General features: G+C 38.5%; 1 protein-coding gene across 4 annotated transcripts in view; it reads left to right on the top strand.

Moving 5' to 3' along the window:
• The window catches only part of col12a1b (collagen, type XII, alpha 1b), a 76,790-nt gene extending 53,067 nt beyond the window's left edge, over positions 1-23,723 (top strand). For 2 of the 4 annotated variants that reach the window (XM_058379786.1, XM_058379785.1), the window contains 25 exons: positions 31-183; positions 272-346; positions 1,790-1,929; positions 3,075-3,198; positions 3,458-3,601; positions 4,358-4,522; positions 4,797-4,835; positions 5,301-5,439; positions 6,865-7,007; positions 7,585-7,694; positions 13,443-13,601; positions 13,924-14,001; positions 15,236-15,322; positions 16,241-16,294; positions 16,421-16,516; positions 17,002-17,055; positions 17,527-17,580; positions 17,716-17,769; positions 17,933-18,004; positions 18,465-18,500; positions 18,637-18,703; positions 18,849-19,031; positions 20,833-20,910; positions 21,479-21,649; positions 22,888-23,723. In XM_058379786.1, the coding sequence (XP_058235769.1) occupies positions 31-183; positions 272-346; positions 1,790-1,929; positions 3,075-3,198; positions 3,458-3,601; positions 4,358-4,522; positions 4,797-4,835; positions 5,301-5,439; positions 6,865-7,007; positions 7,585-7,694; positions 13,443-13,601; positions 13,924-14,001; positions 15,236-15,322; positions 16,241-16,294; positions 16,421-16,516; positions 17,002-17,055; positions 17,527-17,580; positions 17,716-17,769; positions 17,933-18,004; positions 18,465-18,500; positions 18,637-18,703; positions 18,849-19,031; positions 20,833-20,910; positions 21,479-21,649; positions 22,888-23,012 (2,600 nt within the window). In that variant the 3' untranslated portion in view covers positions 23,013-23,723. Of the gene's footprint in view, positions 1-30; positions 184-271; positions 347-1,789; positions 1,930-3,074; positions 3,199-3,457; positions 3,602-4,357; positions 4,523-4,796; positions 4,836-5,300; positions 5,440-6,864; positions 7,008-7,584; positions 7,695-13,442; positions 13,602-13,923; positions 14,002-15,235; positions 15,323-16,240; positions 16,295-16,420; positions 16,517-17,001; positions 17,056-17,526; positions 17,581-17,715; positions 17,770-17,932; positions 18,005-18,464; positions 18,501-18,636; positions 18,704-18,848; positions 19,032-20,832; positions 20,911-21,478; positions 21,658-21,908 lie in introns of those variants that run through there. The other 2 variants (XM_058379788.1, XM_058379789.1) reach the window with 2 other exon arrangements.
• The last annotated feature ends 1,462 nt before the right edge of the window (positions 23,724-25,185 follow it).

Raw genomic sequence — 25,185 nt, 5'->3', positions numbered from 1 at the left:
TCATTTTATTTTGTCTGTCTGATGTTGCAGCATCTGCTAAAGGTCAGCAGGAAATCACCATCACAGCTGCGCAGAGTCAGTACTGCTTCGACGGCTTGAGTCCTGACTCTCTGTATAGCGCTACTGTGTTTGTACAAACTCCCAATCTGGAGGGACCTGGAGTCAGCACCAAAGAGCGCACATGTAATTATCACAGGCTTTCACTTTTCAAACTGATTTTATGATCAAGAAAATAAAAAAAAGCTCATCCATCTTCTTTGGTTTGTTACAGTGGTAAAGCCAACGCCTGTGCCGACTCTTCCTCCTACTCCTCCTCCTCCACCAACCATTCCTCCTGGCTGGGCAGGTTAGTACTCTCTTATACTCCTATATATACTGAATATACAGTACTGAAATACTGCACACTTTATAGATAGATTTCAATTTCCCAATGCTTTTAAAATTATGCAAACTTAACCAAGAATAGGGATTGAATGTGGATTTGGATCATCATAAAAATACAGCAAAATATGATGTTGATTGACGCAGACCTGGTGGCTAAGAGCTTCCCTTAAGTCTTAACAACATTTCCCAAAAGCAACTAAATATGTTGGCTGATCAAACACCCGCGGAAAATTGAATAAATTCACTTTTTGGCTGAACTGTTCTTCAAACATATACATGTCCGGAGCTACTTTGCACTGAGACTGAGCAGACAGTTGTCAATTTGGCATTTGTCTGAGTGGAACATGGTCAGAATGAGCTGTCCTGTGTCCAAGATGGATGTGCATTTGTCAGGATTGAATATCTCCGTAGCGTGCATGCAGTGTGTAAACACTGTCTGCTGTGGGAACTATTGGAAACGAATATATGCTGCTGGAGAAATATACCTAAAGTCACGTCCAGATGGAGTGGCTTACCTCAAATAAAGTGTTGTAAATAAACTGTTTTGACTGGACAAAGAATTAATTGTGTTAAAAGACAGACAGTTTAGCAAGAAGCCTGCATGACCTAAGAAGTGATTCAGTATAGAAAAAAAGGGTTACTACATTTTCACTCATTCATTGACTGACCTTTTAAAGATTACATTGTGAGAGACAGAGACAGAGAGAGAGAGACAGAGAGAGAGAGAGAGAGAGAGAGAGAGAGAGTGTCAAGCTGTGAGGATTCAAACTTACTTAGTTAAAAGCTTTCGGACAGGTGTAATCAGTATCAGTTTAATACATTGGACCCCAGCCCTGGTTCAATAAAAGTGGAATTCGGCTTTTTTACTGAATCTGGACGAACCCCAGGTCTGCACTGGAGTCTTTTCAAGTCCTTTTTCTTTTCTGAATCAATGTTCTGCCCATGTTTAGCCATGGTGGCCACATGCTGGAAGGCAGATCTGTTTCCACTTCATGCATGTTGCTCAGTTCAGGTGTTAAGGGAGACCAGAAAGTGTTTTACACAATCTCAGAATGCACGCAACGGTCTATGTGTAGTATGTGGGCAAATCCGCAATGCTGCAGTGCATCAGGCAAACATTATCTTGTAAAATATTGCCAGTTTTCTTCTGAGTAAAACAGCTATTAAATCTCTCAGACTTTTCCGGTCATCAAGTGTTCTGCTGCTTTTGTTTGTTTTCACATAAAAGCTTGATCGATTAAAGGCGTAATTGCAATCTGTAGTGTCAATGCCTTTGTTTGTAGAACTTTTTTTTCTGAATGTCTGACTCTAATTAGACAGAACGAGATTCGTGCAGGTCTTTATGAAGGAGCCTGAGTAATGAACTGTGGCAGAGAATCTGAACGACTTTGTTTTTCTGCTTCAGTGTGCAAAGGTGCCAAGGCAGATGTTGTGTTCCTCATCGATGGCTCATGGAGCATCGGTGAAGATAGCTTCCACAAAGTACGGCAGTTTGTCTTCAGTATCATGGGAGCTTTTGATGTCATCGGCCCATCAGGAATGCAGGTATGGACGAACTTTCCAGGAAGCCGTTTAGCCTGAAACCAAATGCTTCTTCCAGAAGCTCTGGATTAGTCGCATAAAAATGGAGGCCTATCTTGTCCATTACTGGATTTAGTACTTTCAGTACTTCTACTAATATTGATACCATGGCAATAGCTTAGTTTTGGGGATCTAAGAAGTCTTGTATGCAGTCAGTAATATTGATAATAACCTTCTTCTCATCTCTGGGTTTGGGAGTTGGATTCCTGCCTCCGCCCTCTGTGTGTGTGTGTGTGTGTGTGTGGAGTTTACATGTTCTTCCCATGCTTTAGGGGTTTCCTCTGTGTAATCCAGTTTCCTCCACCAGTCCAAAGACATTCATTGTAGTCTGTCTGCATCTCTAAATTGTGTGTAATGTTTAAATTGGTGAGTGTGTGTGATTGTGACTGTGATGGGTTGGCACCCTGTTCATGGTGTCCCCTGCTTTGTGTCACAAGTCCCCAAGGATAGACTCCAGGTTTCCCCACAACCCTATCTAGGCTCAGCGCTACAGAAAATTAATGGATGGCTTATTATAATATCCATTTCAAGTGAACCAAAATTGATGGATGGTTGAACCAAAATGAACGGATGTAATAAACCAAATCTGGTTCAAATACATGGCTTATGATGAGGTCATTTGTTTAGAGTTCAGATAAGGGTTCAACAACAAACCTCAGGGTAACAGAGCACAAGGCATATATTTTGATCTTGCATTAAGCTTCACTTGTACAAAATGTTCAGGAATTCAAGATAAATGCTGCCAAAAAGCTGAAAATGTATCCATAGTGCTGGCAAATAGCAGTGATTAAAGGGCCTAGCTAAAAAAGGTTGGTCTTGGGATCGATTAGTCTATTACATAGTGTGTATTACATTTTAAACGATGAAAACAGAATGTTTGACGATGATTTGCCAGAGAAGTATGTCATATCTTTGAAATCTTTGTTATTACAGTGGTAACATGAAGCTGTGCTAAGAAAAAAAACAGTTCATATTGCCGTGTCCTATTTATAGACATGAATTAATCACTAACTAATCATGAACATCAAAAGGAATTATATATAGCCAAATCTTCACACATATACATTTTGGATTCTGATGTATTGATCATCTCTCTGTGTTTGCGGCAGGTTGCTTTTGTTCAGTACAGCGACGACGCCAAGACTGAGTTCAGACTGAACACTTACGATGATAAAGGCACTGCTCTGTCGGCCCTGCAGCTCATCCGCTACAAGGGAGGAAACACAAAGACAGGTGCTGTGCATCTCCCAGTAATCCTCAGCTACTCTATTACACGCTGTTCACCTTATTTCTGAAACTGTGCTCTGTAATCTGAAATGACCAGAACCAGAACAAAATTTTGACAAGCTGCCGTTATTTTACTGCACCACTCAGATATGGGCCATGAGGATGAAATGTTGTTTTGGGTTTTTTTTAAAGGAGACGAAAAGTTAGTATCTTAATAGCCTTGAAAATAATCGACATAAGGACCATCTGTGTGTTTGATGTACAGGCGTCGCTTTGAAATACGTGTACGACAGAGTGATCACCTCAGACAGTGGAATGAGGAGGAATGTCCCGAAGGTGGTGGTGGCTGTTACTGATGGACGGTCTCAGGATGAAGTGCAGAAAAATGCTGCCAAACTGCAACATGCTGGTGAGACCCTGTCATTTTACTGACAACCCAGATTACCCGATTACAGCCTGGGCTATGGCAGGATATTACATGTCAATAGGGTTACTATTTTTCTTCAAACTGTATGTACTTATATATAATATATTATTGCAGATATTCTTACAAGCATTTTCCAGTGTTTAATGTGCCTAAATGACTAAATTTATACATAAATACATACCTATATACATTCATCCATACATTTATTTATATAACACCGTAACTAGTCTTGGATTATATTAACATTTAGTTGTATTTAATTCACAAGACAGAAACAAAGTCCCTCTTTTTGCTATCAAAAATGGATTAAATTTTCATTTAAATTAAATTTTATTTAATTCAATTAGGTTTCATTTGTACAGTGCTTTAAAACCAGACACTGTCACACAACCTAAAGCTTTAGAGAAATCTGGATAGAAAATTTGAATTTAAATCGATCACCTATTATTTACATATATATATATATATATATATATATTTTTTTTTTTTGCTGTAGACACTTTTAACACATAATCCGGCGATTAGCAACTCATCCTTCTGGAATCATTTCTTTCAAAATAAATAAATTAATTAAATAAACAAATAAATTAAATAAAGAAAGAAAGAAAGAATTAGCATTTTTTTTAAAAAAATATCTAGATAAAAAAAAAAAAGATAAAAGTTTTTATTATTAAAAAAAAGTCCTTCTAATCGGTGCAGTTAATAGGGTGTGACCATTATGTCTGTTCTGATATTCAGGTTACAGTGTGTTTGTGGTCGGAGTGGCTGATGTGGACTTCGTTGAGCTCCAGAACATCGCCAGCAAGCCAAGCGAACGCCATGTTTTCATTGTGGATGACTTTGATGCCTTTGCCACAATACAGGACAATCTGGTCACTTTCATCTGTGAGACTGCATCTTCCTGTAAGTGCAAGTCCAAAGTGCTTAAGTATTTATTTATTTATTCATTTTTTAAAGCAGTAGTAATGAAACATTATTAGGGATTAGTCATAGTTTTATGCAACGTATTCTTTAACAAGCATCAAATTGATTCTAAATAAATTCTTACTATAATTATTTTATGATAGTGATGATGACATACAATTTTGGTTTGTATTTTATTTTTTTTTTATGTCATGTGACCAGTTTTTATCAAACTTGATCAATTATTGAACTTGTTTCCTGATTCCTCTCACAGCTTGTCCTCTGATCTACGTGAACGGCTTCACATCCCCAGGTATAGATAATAATAATAATTACACTAGTAAAAGTAATAACAATCTTTTTAGCATTCTATACATATAAAGGTTGACTTTTAAAGCATTTTAAGTGTTGAACGGTTTGTGCTTTAAACCAAAAAGTTCAAACACAGTATTTATACTAAAGCATTTAGTAAAAATCTACTAAAGAATTCTAAATTGAAATCTAGAATTTTCTAGAAATATTTTATATTTTGCTACAAATATAATCTAAAATAGTATAAAATAAAGATAATAAATATCTTTAGCTTGGTAGGATCTGTGAATTTATCTTCCAGAGACTGCTTTGCCAGGGTTAAGAGAAAGTGTACAGTTTCTCAGGAGGGTTATACTGCTTCAGGTGTTTTCTTTCAACAGTAAAAGTTTCATCTTATCCAAATATTTTCTGCAGATCTCTTTTTCCATCTTGCTTCAATAATTTATTTATGTGCACATTCCCACAGGCTTCCGAATGCTCGAGGCTTTCAATCTGACTGAAAAGACGTATGCTTCGGTTAAGGGCGTATCATTGGAGCCGGGCTCCTTCAACAGCTACACAGCCTACAGGCTCCATAAAGATGCTTTCGTCAGTCAGCCTTCAGTGTAAGTTTTTCAGACCTATATGTATGCTGCGTTGTTGGTATTAAGCCTGGGGTTCACACTATTTATAGTAGGGTCTGAAAATCATACCTGAGCGTCGTAGATAAAACCCTCGGCCAGCAACTATTACTTTCCATTCTCAGACCATCATTATTCAAATTATTGTCTATATTAAATAAATAAAATCTAAAACATTAATACAGAGGTTTATCAGAGTTATAGCCAACTCTTTCTTTAATCAAAACATTTAAATGTACATAAAATAGTATTTAAAAAATAAAAAGTGTGCTTACTCTTCCTCTTGTCTAGTTGGTGAGCCATGGATGTGTTGTGTGACTCCTGAAGCTTTCTCAGGGCTGATTGTAATTGGTTGATTAGGGACCAATCAGTGACCTGGCATTTTTCTTTTTTCAAATTATAAAACCAAAATGCATGAAAACACATTTAGTTGGTTTACAGAAAAAAAAAACATAAAAAGATGTCCATTCCAATGGACGCATTAAAAGTAGATATCAGAAACATGACTTTTGTGGTCTCCCAATTTTCATGGTTTGCATAGAAAATGCCTGTTTCTCTACTCAAGCCCCCAAACAAAAAGAAATAAACTGAGTCCCATTCTTAAGGTCTTTGAGCTCTTCTGTATCCTTAGTCTAACAAAATAGCACTAATGATTCCCATTACTTTAAATGATGTGATGAATAGTGTTCACATCAAGGCAATTGCAGATGTAAATACAGCTTGTTGCTAAAAGTATGCCATTAGAGGATGACGGAGTGCTTTCAGTTTGTTGTTTTAATCTTGACATGACATGTCTTGCCCAGCAGCTCTCCGCTAGAGTGTAAGACCTCACTGCTAGCTCAAGAGGCTTGAGGGATTTATGGTACACTGTTAAAGTCAATCCTGACAGGTGCTAATGTTTGTTAAAGGGCTTCGTTTTCCTCGAGTCCCAGAATCAGTCACAAAAAAGGCTTCCCAAGGCATTCTGTTCCACTTACCATCTTTTTACCATACACTCTGCAGTATCCAGTTACTTTGACATCCTGAGTGTGAGTTTAAACCCCACTTTGGGAATGTCTTAGAACTGGACACAGGTAAGTTAATGTGAAAACAGGCTATTCTTTTTTTTTTTATATATGTATCAGCTATGCTCTGAGCCCCAGTCATCTAGACGTCTCAAACTGGCCCTTGCCAGAATCGCTCAGATCTTCACGTGCCCACGTTTCCAACAAATCTACTTCAAGTACTGACTTTTCACTAGCTGTCTAATAATAATAATTCCAGGTGCCAGTCTAATGAGACAATCAATATTATTCACTTCACTTGTCAAGTGATTTTATTTATTTACTTATTGATTGATTGATTTATTGATTGATTGATTGATTTATTGAGGAATTTGCGTTAACCTAACTCTACTTTTCGGTTCCACAGAGACGTCCATCCATTTGGCCTTCCCCCATCATACACCATTATTCTGATGTTCCGACTTCTTCCAGACACACCCAATCAGCCTTTCGATATCTGGCAAGTGTCTGATAAGAACCACAAGCCTGAGGTCGGCATCACTATTGACCGTAAGTGTAACTTAGGTCCCTCAGATTATCCCTCCCCTCTATCTATCTATCTATCTATCTATCTATCTATCTATCTATCTATCTATCTATCTATCTATCTATCTATCTATCTATCTATCTATCTATCTATCTATCTATCTGTAATGCAAAACATATATTTAGTCACATCACTCAGGCAACATTGATACTGCAGAAATGAGAGGTTAAGACAACGGAGCTCATTAATGACAGAAGATGCACACCAGCTGACTTTTCTCCCTTTTATTATTTTCTTCCCTATTTCATTTGGCTGTCCTCAGATCACCATGAATGGTATCTAATGGTCTCCAGGCTTCAAGGCTGTTTTCTTATGCCTCTCTCAGTATGCAGCCTTGACCTTGCACGACTTTCCTCCAAGCTTCAGACGCTCTTCAGACGATTTACTAATTGTCATATTTGGCACAGGCTTCATGTAACATCTCAGTGCTGCTCAGAACTGTGTCCTTTGCAGGATGTTTGCAGTATATGGTACTGAGCCTAAGAAGATCTTGGAGGCCAATTTGACAATTTCCTTTTCTCTTTCTCTTTATTTTTGCAGCCTCCAAACAGACCATATCGTTTTATAACAAGGACACGCGAGGAGAGCTTCAGAAGGCCACATTTGACACTCCCCAACTGAAGAAAATATTCCATGGAAGCTTCCACAAGGTAAACGCTGCTGCTTTTGGGCTCTACAGGGATCTCTGTGTGTGGATCGATACGGGGTGTGGCACGTCACTCAAAAGCGCTTTCAGTTGTGCCTACATGTGTTCAGTGACCTGAGGATATACAGATGTCTAGGATAGCAGGCATTCCAGATATTACGATTACAGGTGATATGCCTGTAGGTGGTTTGTAAATGTCTGTTCTTTTTGCAGATGGCACTTTGGAGCTGTTATATAATATATAGCTTAAAGGAATTGTACCCTGTTAGAGAGGTGATGTGCAGAGCTTGTTTCACAGGTCACTCTCTCTCATAAGGTTTCTTGTTGTACTAAAGTATATTAATACTGTATATTGATGAATTACTAACCACCAAAAGAAAATGTCCACTACTCTCATCAGCTCCCTGTTACTGATTTTTATTCATGGACCAAACTAATGTGAATCATGGTCTGAATGGAACAAGGAGCAGGAGTCGGGAATGGAAGTTGTTATGCGGCTGTTTTGGGACAACTGACAGTTTCACTGATGGATTAGTTTGATGTTGTGCATTCCTTCGTTTCAGCTGGGAAAAATGTGTAGCTCCTCCGATGTAGCTTTTGTAGCATAGCGTTGAATCTTTCGTGGGATACAGGAATGTTTATTAGCAAGATTTTTACTTACCTCACATGGTTAGCCAAGACATGATTGGTAAAGTTTGTCTCACCTCAATGTCCACATTTTTATAATAATATTTTGAAGCCACATGTGGTCTTTTTGGTGGACTAGCATGGCGAATTTAAAGTGGAACTAATATCGTTCACATGAGTTTCAGCTTTCAGGTGAACACAGAATGAATCCATACATGAATTCCAACAATGAGACATCTTGTCATGAAGCCAGATTGTGCTACAGAAAAAAGAATAATTCTGCTTGTCTGCAGCCTCCCTGCAAAGCTTTGTTCATTTTTCTAAATGACATTCAATTCGAATTTAATTTTATGTCTGTAGCACTTCTAACAAAGCAGCTATACTGAAATCCAGATGTAGATTTCGATCTTACTGAGCAAGCCAGAGGACCCTTTTCCTTCTGCGTGACTCTGGTTAGTGGGATTATAAATCATTACAGTATGCTATAAAATTAGTCAGTAGTGTTGCAAAGATGTCCAATCCTAGCTTCATAGTCTTTTTGATTAGGTCTAGATACAAATCTAGAATGGAAGTCTTGAAGTGTATCATCACAGCCATCAGGAGGATTCCGGTTGTTGTTCTGCAGCAGTAGAATAAAAGTGTGTCAGGATCAGGCTTCACACTGTGATGTAAAACATATTCATCAGAGACATTTTGCGAGTCTTATATTCCTTATTAGCGACATTCAACTTGCAGCTATACTATGAAACTAAAGAAGCAACCCACAGGCACCAAATGTCTTGGCGGCTCAAATACATTTGGGGTAAAGGGAACATTGTGGAAAAATTCGTATTCTTTTCTTTTTTCAGAACTGATTCTTCTCGCCAACACACACACACACACATACACGCACAAAAGTTAATACTCTTTCTGAAAAATGGTTTAATCCTGTTTGCCCAGCTTCAGAACAGACTGAATGAGGAGGGGGATATAGCAACACTTCATTTACAATCACCTCTTTATGTGATGATCGTGAGGGCTACTAAGCTCTCGCATTTTCACTCGAATCTACAGTCTGTTTGGCGCTTTTGAAACATGGTGGAGTTGTTCGCTGGAAGACAGAGCTGGAAAATATTGGGTCACCGGATTAGCCATTAAACAATTACATCAGAACGTGAATGAAATGGCAGGCCAAGGAGAGGGGGAAGGCTGTCTTGCTCTGCTCTCTCTCTGTATCTTTCTCCATCTCTGTCAATATCTTGGATTCTTGAGGTCTCACTTTAAAAAACACACACACTCGTTACAAATTACATATTACTTTGATTCTTACACAAATGTAATCTATCTTTTGCTTTTTGTCTCCTTCCCCATCCTCTCTCTCTCTCTCTCTCTCTCTCCCTCTCTCTCTCTGGCTGTGTCCCAGCCTCTATTAGTTTGATTCCAGGATGAGGGAATTCCTGTAGTTGCTCTCACACTGCAGTAGCATTTTTTTGTGGTTTACCTCTCTTTCTGGATGTAAATGGAGAGGGTCCTCACTACTCCCTTGGGAACCTGCCCATCACTTTTCCCTACTTCCAAAAATCAAACGTTTCCTGGGTAGATGGAGTGAAATTGAGGAGCACAATCTTTTATCTTTTCACTTTACATACAGTATATGCAAACTACATACCATGCTTCAAACCTCATTGATCAAATAATTTAAATTAAAATAGTAAATGTTCAAGAACCCTAATGAACAGATTTCCACAGTTACATACCGCACAAAACCGGTGTTAAATCATCCAGCGTTCCTGGATAAACACAGATGATTTAGACTGTCTAGCTGAAGCTTGTGTGTTCTCTTCAACTCCTGATTGGTGCACAAAGGTTGTTGTTTTCATGTCTCTTGGGTTTGCTGTATAAATGAGCAGGCTGTAAGGTGCAGGTTTTGAGTTTTCCAAGCCACAAGTGTTGGCAGAAGACTGCTTTTGAAACTGATTCGTGGGTTTATTTGAACGGAGAACATTTAAATGTCATAAACAGGCTAAATCTCAAAATGGGTTATTTATTTTTTCCCCAGACTAAACAGAAATATCATATTGGTCTTATGAAACATCACTCGTTTATGCATGTTTGCGTTTTTTTTATTCTTATTTATATTTTTTCATTCGTATTTAAATATAAGTTAAAAATTGCAATGTCATGCAGCTATCATAAGCTTTACTCCAAGGATTAACTCCTACTCATTCCTAAGACCTGCTCTATGAGTTAATTTTCATCAGGGAAAATGTTTTGGTCTTATGGAAACCTCTAAGACAGCCTTTTTTGAGTATTCCACAGAAGCTTTTATACATACCAGCCATGGACTTCATTTCCTGGGCTTAAGTTTCTGGGCCAGTGTTCTTCACTGAGATTATTAAGTAGCTAGAACTGTTCTTGTCATAACAACAGCTTTGCACATCATCTGGATCAATAGTTAAGCACTTTGCTTAGACTGTCTGAAAAACCTAGCTGATATGCCATAAACCTCTAAATGATGCATTATTGTTTTTCCCATTAGAATGAAATGATAGTGTTGTAATGTTGTGTTTTTCATTACTGTTTGTGTTATTTTTTTTTAAATTAAGAATGCTATTAAGATGCTTTTTGGATACTGAACTTCAATTTCTGTGCTACTGGAAGTTAGAGATAATAAGAACATCTAGAAAACAGCTGTCAGTAGATGAAACTAATATTCATTATGTGGTTATACATTACACCTTTTCTATACTGTTGGATGCCTTTCTATATCGTTTCTTTATGTAAAACATTTGGAAACAATCACTTAGTTGGTTTTCACACTCAGTCATTCTTCCCGCAGTGTCACTCAATTCTATTAAACCCTGGTGTGTTTGTGTTCATCTTACGTCATCACAAACGCACATGGAGAACACAACGTGACTCACCTTATATATTTTGTTTTTTGGTTTATTTTGGTGCTAGTATGTGCAGTAAGGCTTTTCACCTCTTCTGGGTCCCACAACATTCCCTTGCACTTATGCTTCAAGTGTGTTGTTGAAACTAATGATGTCATCATCGGCTAAAAGTTAGTTTACTTCCTGAAGAAAAAGTGCAGACTCGAGTACGTCTTGTGTACACGTTCATGTGAATTGTGGCGCAGTTCCAGTGCAACCTCAACTCGCGCCACTTTAAATCTTAAAAACCTTTCACCAACTTCTCATGTGCTGTGTTTCAGACTAAACAGCAAGTGTGAAAGCTTCCTTAGGGAAGACCATGGCTGTCCAGCTCCTTGAAATATGCTAATCTGATCAGATCAGATATCTTTAATGTTCAGAACATCTGTGAAACAAGTTATTTCTTGATATCACTTAGGTTAAAACAGCTTAAGTACAAACAGTAGTTCCCTCACCAGCCACTCTTATTTTCTCTCTTTTAAAGTTAAACAAAAAGTGCAGCTTGTCATGTTACCAAGAAACAGAATCCTTTGCCCTGAAGATTTTTCCAGTGTTGGAAAAAATAAATTGTCACAGCTGTACCTTTGAGTGATGAGACTGGAAACTTCCTCCAAAAAAGGCTAAATGTATGTCTTCTCACAGAAAACATACTATATTAATAAAAAGAATTATGTGGACTGCTGTACAAGTGAAGAATACATGGACAAGAACAAGAGTACATGCTTATTATGACAAGTTGCATTCAAACAGCAAGATTTATTCTGACAGCACCGAAACATCCGTCTAAAACGAGCTACATGATTACCCCAGAAGATATCGGAAAGTTTTTATTTAGCCTGACAAACTACTTAAGAAATTTGGAGGTGCAACATGCATGACATAACCCTGCAGTTGAATGTATCCTGAATGCCTTGTCAGAGCTGGAGGCAGAAATCTACCAGAGCTCTACAACATGGTCTGCTGAGTAAGTAACGTTTCTCCCAGACACACTGACTCCCAGACATTGTCCCATTAAGCCAGTTTTTTTCCCCCTCTTCTTTCACATCATCTTAGTGCTGCTTCTCTTCACCTCATTTACCCCCTGTTCAGGAAGATAGGAAAACATCGCTCCAAGTCTCTCAGCATGATGTTCCTGTCTGTAGACTGTCTGAAATCCAGAGCCATGACCGTACCGTGACGTCCAGACAGTGTTCACGTCAACCAAGAACCTCCACTTCCAGTGATGTTGAGCAGAGCCCACTTCTTATGGCCTGATCTTAAGAATCTTTCATTTTCCCAAAGGGAGGAGGCGGTAGGGAACAGCTGCTGTGGAGTGTTGCTGTTGAGTGGGACACGTGCAGAGTTTGGAAAGCGAGCGATAAAAAAGAAGATAGATATCATCAATAATATCACTGACTTAACTCCATCATTGTAAACGCTGGTGTTCTGGGGATATTTATGGCATGTTTGTAACATTAACACTAGCAGTGGAGAGAAACTGCTCCACGATATAAAGTGCCTGTCAGATTTCAGATCATTTTAATACAAGAGACCACACACTAGGAAGCAAATGCAAGACTTTCACTCATCTTCTGTAACCACATACTTCTGGTCAGATCCTGGGAACACTGAGAACAAAATAAGAATACTCTCCAGATGAAACTCAAGTCCATTACAGGGCAATGGCCACGCCCTTGTTCACGGCTAGAGCCAATTTAGTGAAGCCTGTTAACCTACGAGCATCCAGGAGTAAATTTGGGAATCCAAATAAAACCCACACAGACATAACAGAAACTCGAGAAACTCCACACAGACAGTAACCTGAAGATCTCTGAAGCTGTGAGGCTTATTATTATGACTAATAACCACGTTTGAAAAAAATAAAAATTACACAAGAGAAAGTTCAGAAAATACCAAGCCTAATCTGTTAATTTCCGTCTGATGTTTGTTTGCATCTGCTGCATCTGGAAATATTTTCCAATTTAGGCAATTTTCTCTTCCAGCGCTGCTCATGATCAGCACATCTGCATTTTGTATCCATATACAGCTTTTGTAATCCAGGTCAGTGTCTGACACGGTAAACTATTAAGGTTCAGTTGAGATCTTTAAGAGGCCATGAAGAGGTGATACCCCTTGTTTACACAGACACAGGGAAACAGACAGTGGTCCGATCCTCGAGTGACTCACTCATGATCCGGTATTTTCCTCATGGACCTCATTTTTTTTATTTGCAGCTCCACATCATGGTCTCGCCCAACAGCGTCAGACTGAACCTGGACTGCCAACAGGTGGCCGAGAAGGAAATTAAGGAAGCCGGAAATACATCAACAGATGGCTATCAAGTGCTGGGCAAGATGTCCAAATCGATCGGCTCCAAAGGAGACTCCGCAACCGTGAGTGGAATTTTTTTGTTTTGTTTTCTATTTTCTTTTTTTTTAAATAATTGCCTGAAATTTAACATGTGAGCATGTGGAGTTCCATTCTTTTATCTATTTTGTATATTACAAAAAAAAAAGCTAAATACTAACCCCCAGATGGATTTCCCAGCTCCAAAATCTGTCATTTATCTTTATCTGGTGTTTTTTATTTGTTATTGCGTTCTCTCTCTCTCCCTCTCTCTCTCTCTCTCTCTCTCTCTCTTTCTTTTTTTGACTCTTTAAATGCGAGGTTTGGATCAAAGATATCTAACATACGATTTCATTTTCTGGTGCACAGTTCCAGCTCCAGATGTTCGATATAATCTGTAGCCTGGGATGGACCAGCCGGGACAGATGTTGTGACCTTCCTTCAATGGTAGGATTCACCTAAACAAACTCAAAGCCAGCCTTTCTGTGTGTTACTCTGGGTGGTTTCTTCTTCCATGCTGTTGTGTGTAACTGTGTTTGACCTGAGTGTGTTAATTTGTTAACAGAATGCCATGAAGTAACATGGGCACAAACAAAAAGACCCGTCAGTATAATTAGCCACACATTAACATCTGCACTTGGACAGTGGTGTCGTCATTTCTCTAGTGTTTTCCCTTTAGTTTCTTGCAGGGTCGTTAACACTCATACTTGAAAGACTTTATCCATAATTTTCCCACAAAAATATTTGCCCATGTACTTTGCAGTTATAGAGCTCATACTTTGGCAGAACATCTATCAGAAAGGTTATCATGCCCCAATGTGTTTGTGTGGGAATACATAGAGAAAAATAGTTTGATGACGGCAACATTTTTTGGCAAGCCAGAATTAAGGGTCAATATGTAGCATGAGCATCTCTGAGAAGCAGCCGCTGCTCTGTTTTCATTTGAGCCTTAACAGAAAGAAATGCAAATTGCTGCTTTTAAAGCCTTATGAAATGATGGTGTTTTGGATATAATTAGCAGTTGAAGGATAAGACCGGCTCAGCTGCGGCTTCAAAACGGCTTAATGTCATCGATCTGCAGTGTGCCTTTGTCTGTATATCGTCTTTTTTCTTCCCCAGAACTTCTGTTGTGCTAGCAACGCTCTAGTTCCTCATTGCACAGGGCAAAATTGCTCTAAATGTCTCTTGTCAGCATAAAAAAGTGACAGCACATGAATCGCCTAGCTGTGCCACCCTGCTGAAAGGCTGTCATTCTTCATGTCACACTCAGAGTTGAATAGAGCCCAGCTTCTAAATGATGCTGTCAGCATGAACAAGTGTTTCACTGGTGGAAAATGTGGACTTTAATGCACACACGTCATTTATTTTGGGTTGAACGCTGAAAGTAAATGTCTTTCCCATGTCTCCACCAAATCCTGAGAAAATTCTCTCAAATATAGCTTGTGTTATGCTATTCTTTATAAGATCATCCCATTTTTAACCAGAAAATGCCCCAACTCCGTAAAACCATCTGATGCTGTGAATGCTTTCAGTAGTAGCTACACAACTTCTTCTCTACTTTCCTGGTGTTCATTTAGCCGTGAGCTCACCTCTGTGACTAGATTTACTCTTGAGGCAGCTCTAATCCTCACCGGCTTCATTCGTCTCCACTAATCTCACTCACTCTGTCTTTGTGTTCTAGAGAGACGAGTCCAAGTGTCCACCTCTTCCCAATGCCTGCACATGTACGTCAGACAGCGCCGGGCCTCCTGGACCTCAGGGGCCTGTGGTAAGATTCTTTTTAATTTCAGTACCTGGAGCAGACATTATATCCAACTTACTAGGAATTACTGCAACCTGCAGTTCGTTGTTTAGCATTAGTTAACGTGCAGCATATCCATTTCACATGCTCTCTGTTAGGAAGCACAGACTTCGCCTTAGGCCACTGTACTGTTTCTCATTCAGGATTTTATCCATCATGAGCACAGCGTAAGCCATTATGAAAAGAAAATTTGGCCTAAACTACAATTTACACAATGTCCTCCTTATTCCAAACGCCAAAACATGTCTGGTGTTCAAAGTTTGCTTATTTGGTTTTGGAGCTTTGGTGCTAATGTGGTAAAGAAATTTGGAGAAGCTCAAAATTTTGGTTTGTGCTCATGTACATATTCGCCTCAAACTTTATTATGTGGTTTTTTAACGCTCTGTGACACACTGTTATCTATAAAGAAATTGGACAACGGCCACCTCGAGGCTGGAATCACTTCCTCAGCACATAGTTTGGTGTCACTCCATGCAGTTATCAGACACAGGAAGGAGGTCTGTCTCAATGTTTGAAAGCAGAATTGGATAATTATTTTGTCAATACAGAGCATTGTAGCATGCAGTTTGCATCAGACTCAACTAGAAGATTTACTAGTTTTCAACATTAGCCTTGTTAGACATGTTCTACATTTTGACTGTGCTTGGAAGAAGGAGAAAAATGTATAATTTTTCATTATTGGACAAACAATTTTTTGCAGAATAAGCTGCTAAAAATCTACAGAATATATGTGTATCCAAGATTCTGCAGAAGTAATTGAATTCTATAACTTTAAGACTAACCATGTTGACATGGATGGTCATGATCAGATCAACGTTTGGATCAGTAGTTGAACAGATCCTTAGAGTATGATGTATGAAATCTCTCTCTATTTTGATTTTCCAGGGAGCACCTGGTAGCAAAGGTCCTCGAGGTGAAAAAGGAGAAATTGGCCCTGTTGTAAGTATCATATTGGCTTCCTGTCCATGTTCTATTTTTTTTCCAGAAGCAGAAAACTGATCACAGCCATGCTCTTTAGTGAAGTGATACAATATGAAGACTTTTCTCATGTGTGTGTTACTGTAGGGTCCAGCCGGACCTCGTGGAGAGATGGGTCCCGCAGGCCCGATGGGTCTTCCAGGACCTCAAGGCCCCAGTGGGCACTCCATTCCAGGAGAAGCTGTAAGTCTTCTTTTTGGCTTTTTTTTCCCCTTCTTACTTTAACTCCTTCCCCGTCCATTGTCTCTGCACTCAGCCAGTTCTCAGTAGTGAGCTGTAAATCTCTAAGGGCCCCTAAACTGAAGGATTACTCTGACCATTTATTTTCTCCTGAGTGGAATTTGCACAGTAACTGTGGTTCAGCATTGTGCATTCCTTCGAGTCTGTCGACTTCAAGCTGGATACTTGACACCCTTTAAAACACCTTATTCTTAATATATCGACATAAATCAGACTCCAGTTCCTTTCCTCCGAGGTCTCAGCCAGAATCTCTTCCTTCCCATTTTCAGTCAGATCTCATGAAGCAACACTGTCCCCAATAACCTGACTTGATTTATGTATCAGATTTCCAGCAGAATGACAGTACATAGCCTCCTCCACTTACTTCGAGGGATATGGTTTTAATATAAACTCCTTTCTCTGTCTTCTTTCTCCTTTTTTTTCCATAGGGCCGTCCAGGACCGAAAGGAGATCCTGGTGATGCTGGACTACCTGGGCAGAAAGTAAGTCTTCTTTTGCATAAGCATGCTTTTGGGAGGAAAAGATCTAAAATAACATGAACCCTGTGAGGCTCATGCTACTGCTCTGGATGGACTCCATATGGACACCAAAATTCAAAAACTCAGTTATTAGCTAGCAGGGAGGTTGCTGTTCTTTCCAGGCAGAGATCATGCTGTAAGATTTAATCTGTAAAACATAAATTGGCTCAGCAGAATATTAAGTATTGTAGTGCATCTGATGGTTTGATGATTTCCTGTGATTTCCGAAGCTGCGATTGATGAGGAAGAAAGGAATGAGGGAAAAGGATTAAACTGCTAAAGCCATTTAAAACTAATCAGAAATAAAAACATGTATATTTGAAAGTGCGTTTTGTGATTGGTTGCCCAAAGATGCTAAAAGTTAGATGAGTTAGATGAGGTGTGTTCACTGGTAGCACTCTGTTAAGTATGTAAATGTGTTTCTGTCTGTCTCAGGGACCACCTGGGCCAGCTGGTCCTGCAGGCCCTATGGGAATTGCTGGTGTGAGGGTGAGTTCTGCTGCCCGTCTGTGTGCAGCGCATAACTGTCCAAAAGTAGATCTTCCTGTATTGTACTGTGGAAATCTGGATCTCATTGTGTGTGTGTGTGTGTGTGTGTGTGTATGTGTATGTGTTTTAATACAGGGACCTCCAGGGAAAGATGGACCTGCCGGGCCCAGAGGCCCACCAGGACCAATGGTGTGTTCTAATAATTAGGATTACATACTGAAATCTATTTTGGAAAATATTAAATCTTGCCGTTCTCCTTCTTTCTTGTGACAGAGAAGCATTCAAAACATACAGAGATGTTTGTGTTTCTGTAAAATGTATTGATTTTGATCTTGATGTTATGTTTGTTCAGGGACCACCTGGATCTCCTGGAATGTCAGGTCCTACTGGAAAACCTGGCAAGCCTGGTGAAAACGGTGTTCCCGTAAGTAAATACTCACTAGACCAAACTCTTAAACAGAGTGTGAGAGCACACAGTGTGTTATAATACAGGTGGACACTAAACTAGATATTTTACTTTCTTTGAAATATATTGCCTGCGATATGTATCGGTCAGACAAGCAACAATCAGATCAGTTACATTCCAGAAGAGCTTAATATTACACTGTCAGATGGCTATGTGAAATATGACAACGTGAGGATGACATGCTGTCTTATTTTTATCCCTTTTACCCAAAGACCTACAGCAGCCCTCAGGCATTCATCAAAACCCACTCCAGTGACATCCAAATAACAGCCAGAGAGATTTTCCAGCTTGTGATAAACTAATGAATGTTTGTTTAAAGCAGTGAATGCTGTGGTAGAGTAGATTTAAGGGCAAGTGGGATTTGGGTGTTTAGATGTGGTAGCATATGTAAAGTAGAATATGTTTTTCATTTTCACAGGGACCTAGCGGAATAAAAGGAGACAAGGGTGAAAGAGTGAGTGGCGGCTTTGATTTCATTTTCATGTTCAGTTTGGATTCAGATTTTACTTATCCCTTGATATTTTTGATATCCTTTTGATATTTTTTGCTTTTGAAATTGCAGTTCGGAATTTTGGTGTTATCTTTTTTAGGGTGACCTTGCCTCTCAGGGAATGATGCGTTCCATTGCCAGACAAGTCTGTGAACAATTAGTCAACAGTAAGTGTTATTTTGAGTTCATGATTTCTTTTTTCTTTTTTGTCTAAAGTAGTTTTTTACAGCGGTACATTTCATTTCGTGCATGAAAGTTCATTCAGTCCACTGTGTTCTAGCAAGTGCTAATATGGAACTGTTCTACTCCAAGGTCAGATGGGCCGGTTCAGTGAAATGTTGAACCAGATCCCAAGTGACATGCGCAGTAACAGTCCTGGACCTGCAGGACCTCCTGGGCCACCTGGTACTCAAGGGCCTCGCGGAGAACCTGGCCGGACTGGACAAAACGGTTTCCCAGGAAGGCCAGGACAGCCTGGACAGCAGGGAGAAAGAGGTGAGTTTCATTCCTCATATCACCCACAGGAGCAAATCAGAGTTGTTCGGTATCACAAATATACCTGTCTCGGACTTATTAGACTTTAATGCAGTTGGACAGCAATGACAGTGCTCCTCTGAGGGATTTACAGAAAATATGTTTTAATGCCTTGATATAGTAGTAAACCACCAGGGGTGTGCAGTTATAGGAAAATAATCAATCAATCAATCAATCAGAGACTCCAACAATAAACACAGTTACTGTTATTTTGACATATTATTTGGGTATTTTCTATAATTGAACAGCATGAAGAGTTTTATTCCTCCAGCAATTTGCCAAACATTGCAATTTTAATTTATTATTAAAGACACATTTCAGCCATTAATAGTCATGCTTACTGTTGTTGAACTTCTGCTTGACAAATTCATTCATATCTGTTTAATCTGTTTTTATACAAGTCTCTGGTAATGGGCTGTTACTGTAGAAACACAGAGTATAAAAGGAGTGTGTTAATATAAAGCCATTTGAATCAAAGCTAGAACTACTTTCAGAGCTGCTGTATAAATGCTATTATCTGTAATGTTTTACAAATATTAGTATTAACATAATCTCCTTATGGTTACTTTAGAGCTAGGACAGAATAACCGTAATGTCATTTACTTCACTCAGGTGCATGAGCTAAATGACCATCACTGAATACAATAAATACACTTCAGCGACAGTGTTATGGACCAATGTAGTACAGGGTTTCTTTTATTGTTTCAGTCTATGTGTTTGTTCTGCCAAGAATAGTGAGTATACCCCAATACTGCTGAATGGGCAATGGTAAAATACTTCATAAATGTTCAGAAGTCATGAGACTGAATCCCCAGTATGCCCCAGAGTCCAAGAACGCATAACTGTAACTGTGGATGGGAAGCATCAATGACTAAATTGAACAAACGAACAAACAAGCAAACAAACAAATAAACAAAAAGGAACAATGGAAAACAAACAAACACAAACAGACAGACAAACAAATTTACAAACAAACAAACAAATAAAAAATCCTAACCAAATAACTTGCTATTTCAGTAAACATATACAGTTTCAGCACATCCACAACTAGTTTACTAGGTAATATAAGTTGTTGCTGATAATTCCTTAAAAAAACAACAACTCTGATTTTTTGCTTTAAAATATCACTGATTGTGTAATGATTACAGGTGTAACAGTGTCTGATGGACAATGCTGCCCAAGAGCTTATAAGCATTTTGTTTGACAGTAATTTTCGGCTGTCAAATCTAGTTCCTTGAACCCTCGATGATGGACAGTGCATGGACTGAAACAACCTAGGTTTTACTCTGAAAGTAACAACCCCCATAAATGAGGGATGGACAGAGATGGACATTTATTTACATTTCTCATACAGTATAATATTTTCCGAGTACGCTGCGACATAATATGCAGCATTATAAACATGAAGACATTTACCGTAAAGCGTTTGAAGTCAGTGCCCATGTCTTTAAGTGATCATGTAGGCACTCAGAAAACTGCTAATATCCATCAAATCATACCAAGACCCAAATGACTGCTGCCATTTACTTCCAGTTGGATCAGAAGCATTGTTACAGCAAAAACCCACATGTCTAGCTCTAGGCTTGGCCAGGGTGATATTGATACTTCTCTATTCTGTATTTTCTACTGGACTTTCCACTGAAGTCTTTCCAGACAATCTGTCTCAACGCACTACATACGTCCACATGCATTTATTGCTTGTGGGGGTTGCTTCCTTTCTGTTTGTTACCATAATGCCGTATGTGCATATGTTTTAATTCAGGCCCAGCTGGCGAGAAGGGTGACAGAGGAAATCCAGGGATTGGAGAGAGAGGACAGCGAGGCCTGCCTGGACCACCTGGTAAGACTTTTCACTTTCAAATGCACACAAAACCACATGCCCAAATCATTCCCTTTAAGTAGCTGTTAGTACAGTTGTCAAGCAGTCTTTCTCATTTCAGTTTGGTTTATTATTTAATCAATCTGTTTGAACCAAAGTGAGTGTCAGTTAGCTTGTTTTTACTGGGTGCTTTATAACAATAAGGTTCTTCTTGTCGTTATCCAGAATCATTTTTCCATCCCAAGTGTATTACTGCTCTTCATGTTATTAATAAACTCTTACATAATACTAACTGGCTGGCAATTTCTAGCATAATTCTGTCTTTCTCAGACATGATTTTTTATTTAAATACTGTTGAAAACATAAATAAGTCACATAGCACATGAGTGGATAAATATGAAATACATCTACAGTGGATATCTCTATAGATCCGATATATTCAAGATCATAAAGCAGTGTTACGTTCATCAGTGTCCTTCACTCCATCTCTATTATTTTTGCTTGTCTCCTGAGCTGCAGATTGACTGGTTAAACAAAACAAAACAAAACATTGGCACTTTTCTAATTGAGTTGCTTCATTCTGAATTAGGCCAAGCAGGTGAGTCTAGACAAGGACCTCCAGGCCCCTCCGGTGCACAAGGTTCTCGTGGTCCTCCTGGTCGTAATGGTATTGCAGGGGCTCGAGGACCACCAGGCCCTCCAGGCTACTGTGATTCCTCTCAGTGTGTGGGGATCCCATATAACGGGCAGCAATACAGAGGTACGTAGATCATTTCATACGAAAAAAAAACCCTGCTGCTTAACATTAGAAAGCACCACTAATAACATCTATAGCATGTGTTAGCATAGTGCATGTATAGCTAGCCATTAGCATAGTGCATGCATAGCTACCTCACATTACATTACATTAGCACTAAGGTTTCCAGTAGAATTAGTGATTATTTTTAACATAGCATCAGGTATGTGAAAACCAGCTGGTGTAGTTTCATAACTCTAACACGCTCTCTGACCTGTTCCAGGTTCGTAAGCTTCTAAAGCATCTGTGCTGCTTTCACTCAGAAATCATGAGTGAGTCCTGATTGAGCTTTGTCCTATGAGGATAATCACCAAGAAAATAATTAATGAACACTATAGAAAACAATATAAAGCCACAAAACAAACACAATGCCACAAATAAAATAACGGACTGGTACTAACAAGAGTTTGCTGCAAGTTTAACCGCCAACGCAACGGGTGATGGCAACAATGCAGTGGCCTGTTTACAATCTCGAAGCCAAACAGGCGGGTGGAGGAGCATGACCCAAAACACACAAACAACACCACCAACAACACCTACTAACCAAGAGGATTTCTAGCCAAGACAGCTGATGTTTAGCCTAACTCATTGGTTTTTCTTTTTTAATCTGTAAATAAACTAATTGTGCCTTGTAAATGACCCCAAATTCACTAAAATTAGTTTTAACACCAGTAGCCAGCTTGTGCCTTGTATTCTGCTGTTTGCTGAATGCCAACATGATTGCCTTTATTTTTTTTTACCCTTTGACTTTGCTCAGGGCCGATTTCAACCTCGTGCCTTTTTATACATGACCCTGGAGGGGTTTCCTTCTTAAAAAGAAAGATATTTGTGTACATGGTAGCAGAGGTAGTATTTTTCTTTTTTTTAGAAAGTCTTCTCTTCTATCATCAATTGTTTGGTTATTCCTCAACTGGCTTTTCAGCCGACTTATTTCACACAGTTGAACCTTCCAATACGTTATATGTTTAAATATTCCCATGAACTCAGTGAACTCCCATGTCTTTGTCTCATTCTACTCATCAAAAAAAAATGGGAACATTTTATTGTCTTCTCTATCAGTCCCAAGTGTCTTTTATTTTCCAACCCACACTTCTGCTCTGATCTTAGTGTCATGGCTGTGGTATTACAACACAATGCTCATGTTGACTTTAAGTGTATTGTTACATTATTGCTCAACTGGGCAAAATGATATTTCCAAGCAGAAGCGGTTCCTCGCGAGCCCGAGCCCCGTGAATTCCAAATACCCGAAGAAGACTTTGAGCTCTCACCCAGCAAGCGCCGCAAGAGATCGATGTCCCGAAGACAATTCAAATGGACAACGTCATAAAAAAATTTTTCTTTGCAGAAATGTACATTTTTTTTCATTAAAGTTCATTTCACACATGCCGTGAAGGTCAAGGTTTATGAACTTCATAGGACATGACAGAGGCTCTGCACAATTTTTCTTTCCTTTTCTTTAGCTACTCTCATTGGGTGCTTGTAAATTGTCTGCTCCATTATGCTAAGTCACAGCATGTTACTCGTATTGCTGGTGAGAAGAGAACAGTTTTTTACCTTCTGTTTCCTGCCAACATGATCATAACGCATAGCAAATGCCAAATATACACCCACACATCACTCGTTCACGTTCTCTGCCTTCATCACCCGAGAAATGTTTGTTCCTTTATCATCCGCAGTAACACGTGGCCTCCATCGCATTATCCTAAACCAAATATTTATCAGTTTTTTTTTTATATCAACTCACAGCCAATGTTTTACCAAAGGTGGAATTGCATGTCTGTCGTGTATATTTAGGACGTTTATTTGTTTGGTTTATTATTATTATTTTTTTTTGGTTGGTTTATTTTACTCAGAATATAGTTGTTCTCATTGTTGTGTTATCAGTATCAAACGCAGTTGGCATTTGTGTGCAAGACTATGGATATAGTATTGCTGCTTTATGTTTGTAACTGCAAATTGTGAATTCCATAGCCTTATTTTCTTATTTATTTCTGAAACAGAGGAGGCATTTTTCAATAAAACTACTGAAAATTTAAAAGTCTTGCGTTTATTTCAATAATACTGATGAAAAAAAAAAGCAAGAAATTTTAACAGTCGAGGAAAAGACATCCAGAAGCAGAACCCCTTATTATTTATTTATTTATTTTTATATATTTAATTTCTTAAAATTTTATATGCATACAATCTCTCTGAAAAAATTGAATTGAGTGCAAAAGAATTTTACTACATAAGTTGCATTTAAGAAACAGTTCGTTAGTAGTATTGATCATGACAACCAAGTGTTATTGCATCATAAAATATAAGAGCCTATGATGTTCTTTCATGCAAATACTGGCCATGTAACACAAGACCAGCAAAAAGAGAGGAATCAGGGGTAGGGATGGATATTCACAGGTTCTGGATTTCTTGATGTAGCTACAAATGTCAGTGCTTCTGGCTTTGTTCTTTTGTACAGTGAAAAATTCCATAGTAAATAATTTAATATTTAACAAAAAAAGCTACAGTTTTAGGTGACAGTAATATATCAGTGAGAAATAAAACACAACATGGCACACTGATAAAGCAAATAACCAACAAATTATTGATTATTCTCCTTTCACATCATGTCCTGAAGTATTTTCCTCTTATATATATATTCCACAAAAAAATCTTCGTTTTATCTATTCATGCTTACCTGTTTAATGTTGTCTATGAAGCAAGCTAGTTTGTGTAATTACTTATATTTTAGCAGCTATATACAGGCATTTCCTCACCAAACTCAAACTCTTTTGCCCGGACGACTCTCTCATGTCTTAAAACATAAACTTACAGCTTCATCTCTGACTGTTTCAAATTTGATGAATAAACCTCTCATTACAGAAAACATTACACGTTAAATAGACGTTAATATTTACATATTAAAAAAATATTAATGTGGAGCAACAGCCATACACGTCTCATTGTAAGTTGTTACTATAGAAACAAATAAGTCAGTAAATGAGCTCATTAATATAAACCTATGATTTGCATTACAGTCGATATTACTATGCTGTTATAGTAAATTGTGTCTGATCAGATCGGAAAGTATGTTCTGACCAATCAGACTGGAGAATTCAAGTGTTAAAAATGGAATATGTTGTTATACATGTTTAAACTTTTTTTTTTTTTTTTTGAAGGCTGTGATTTCTAATTCTATGTTGCATTTTAATATATTTCTATAATTGAAATAGATTTAAAGCTTTAATCTGTAGTGAAATGTAATGAATAAAAACACTTACGCTAAACAGTTAAAGATGAACAGTCTTTACAAACCCTGAAATGAGAAGATTTAAATTTATAGTATACCTCTTGAGGGTTTTAATGTAGGTGCGATCTATTTATGAACTGATTTACAGTGCAGGAAGCTACATAACTCCATGTCTTCGACTTAGTTCAAAGACATGGAAGTCTCTGGAGAATAGAGGCACATTCCTGCAGGTAACTCTATCAGTAATTTAAAGCTAAAGGGGCAGCTCTGGTAT

The sequence above is a fragment of the Hemibagrus wyckioides genome, linkage group LG25 (genome assembly GCF_019097595.1).
Source record: "Hemibagrus wyckioides isolate EC202008001 linkage group LG25, SWU_Hwy_1.0, whole genome shotgun sequence".
NCBI lineage: Eukaryota > Metazoa > Chordata > Actinopteri > Siluriformes > Bagridae > Hemibagrus > Hemibagrus wyckioides.
This window is presented reverse-complemented; position numbering and strand designations above follow the sequence as displayed.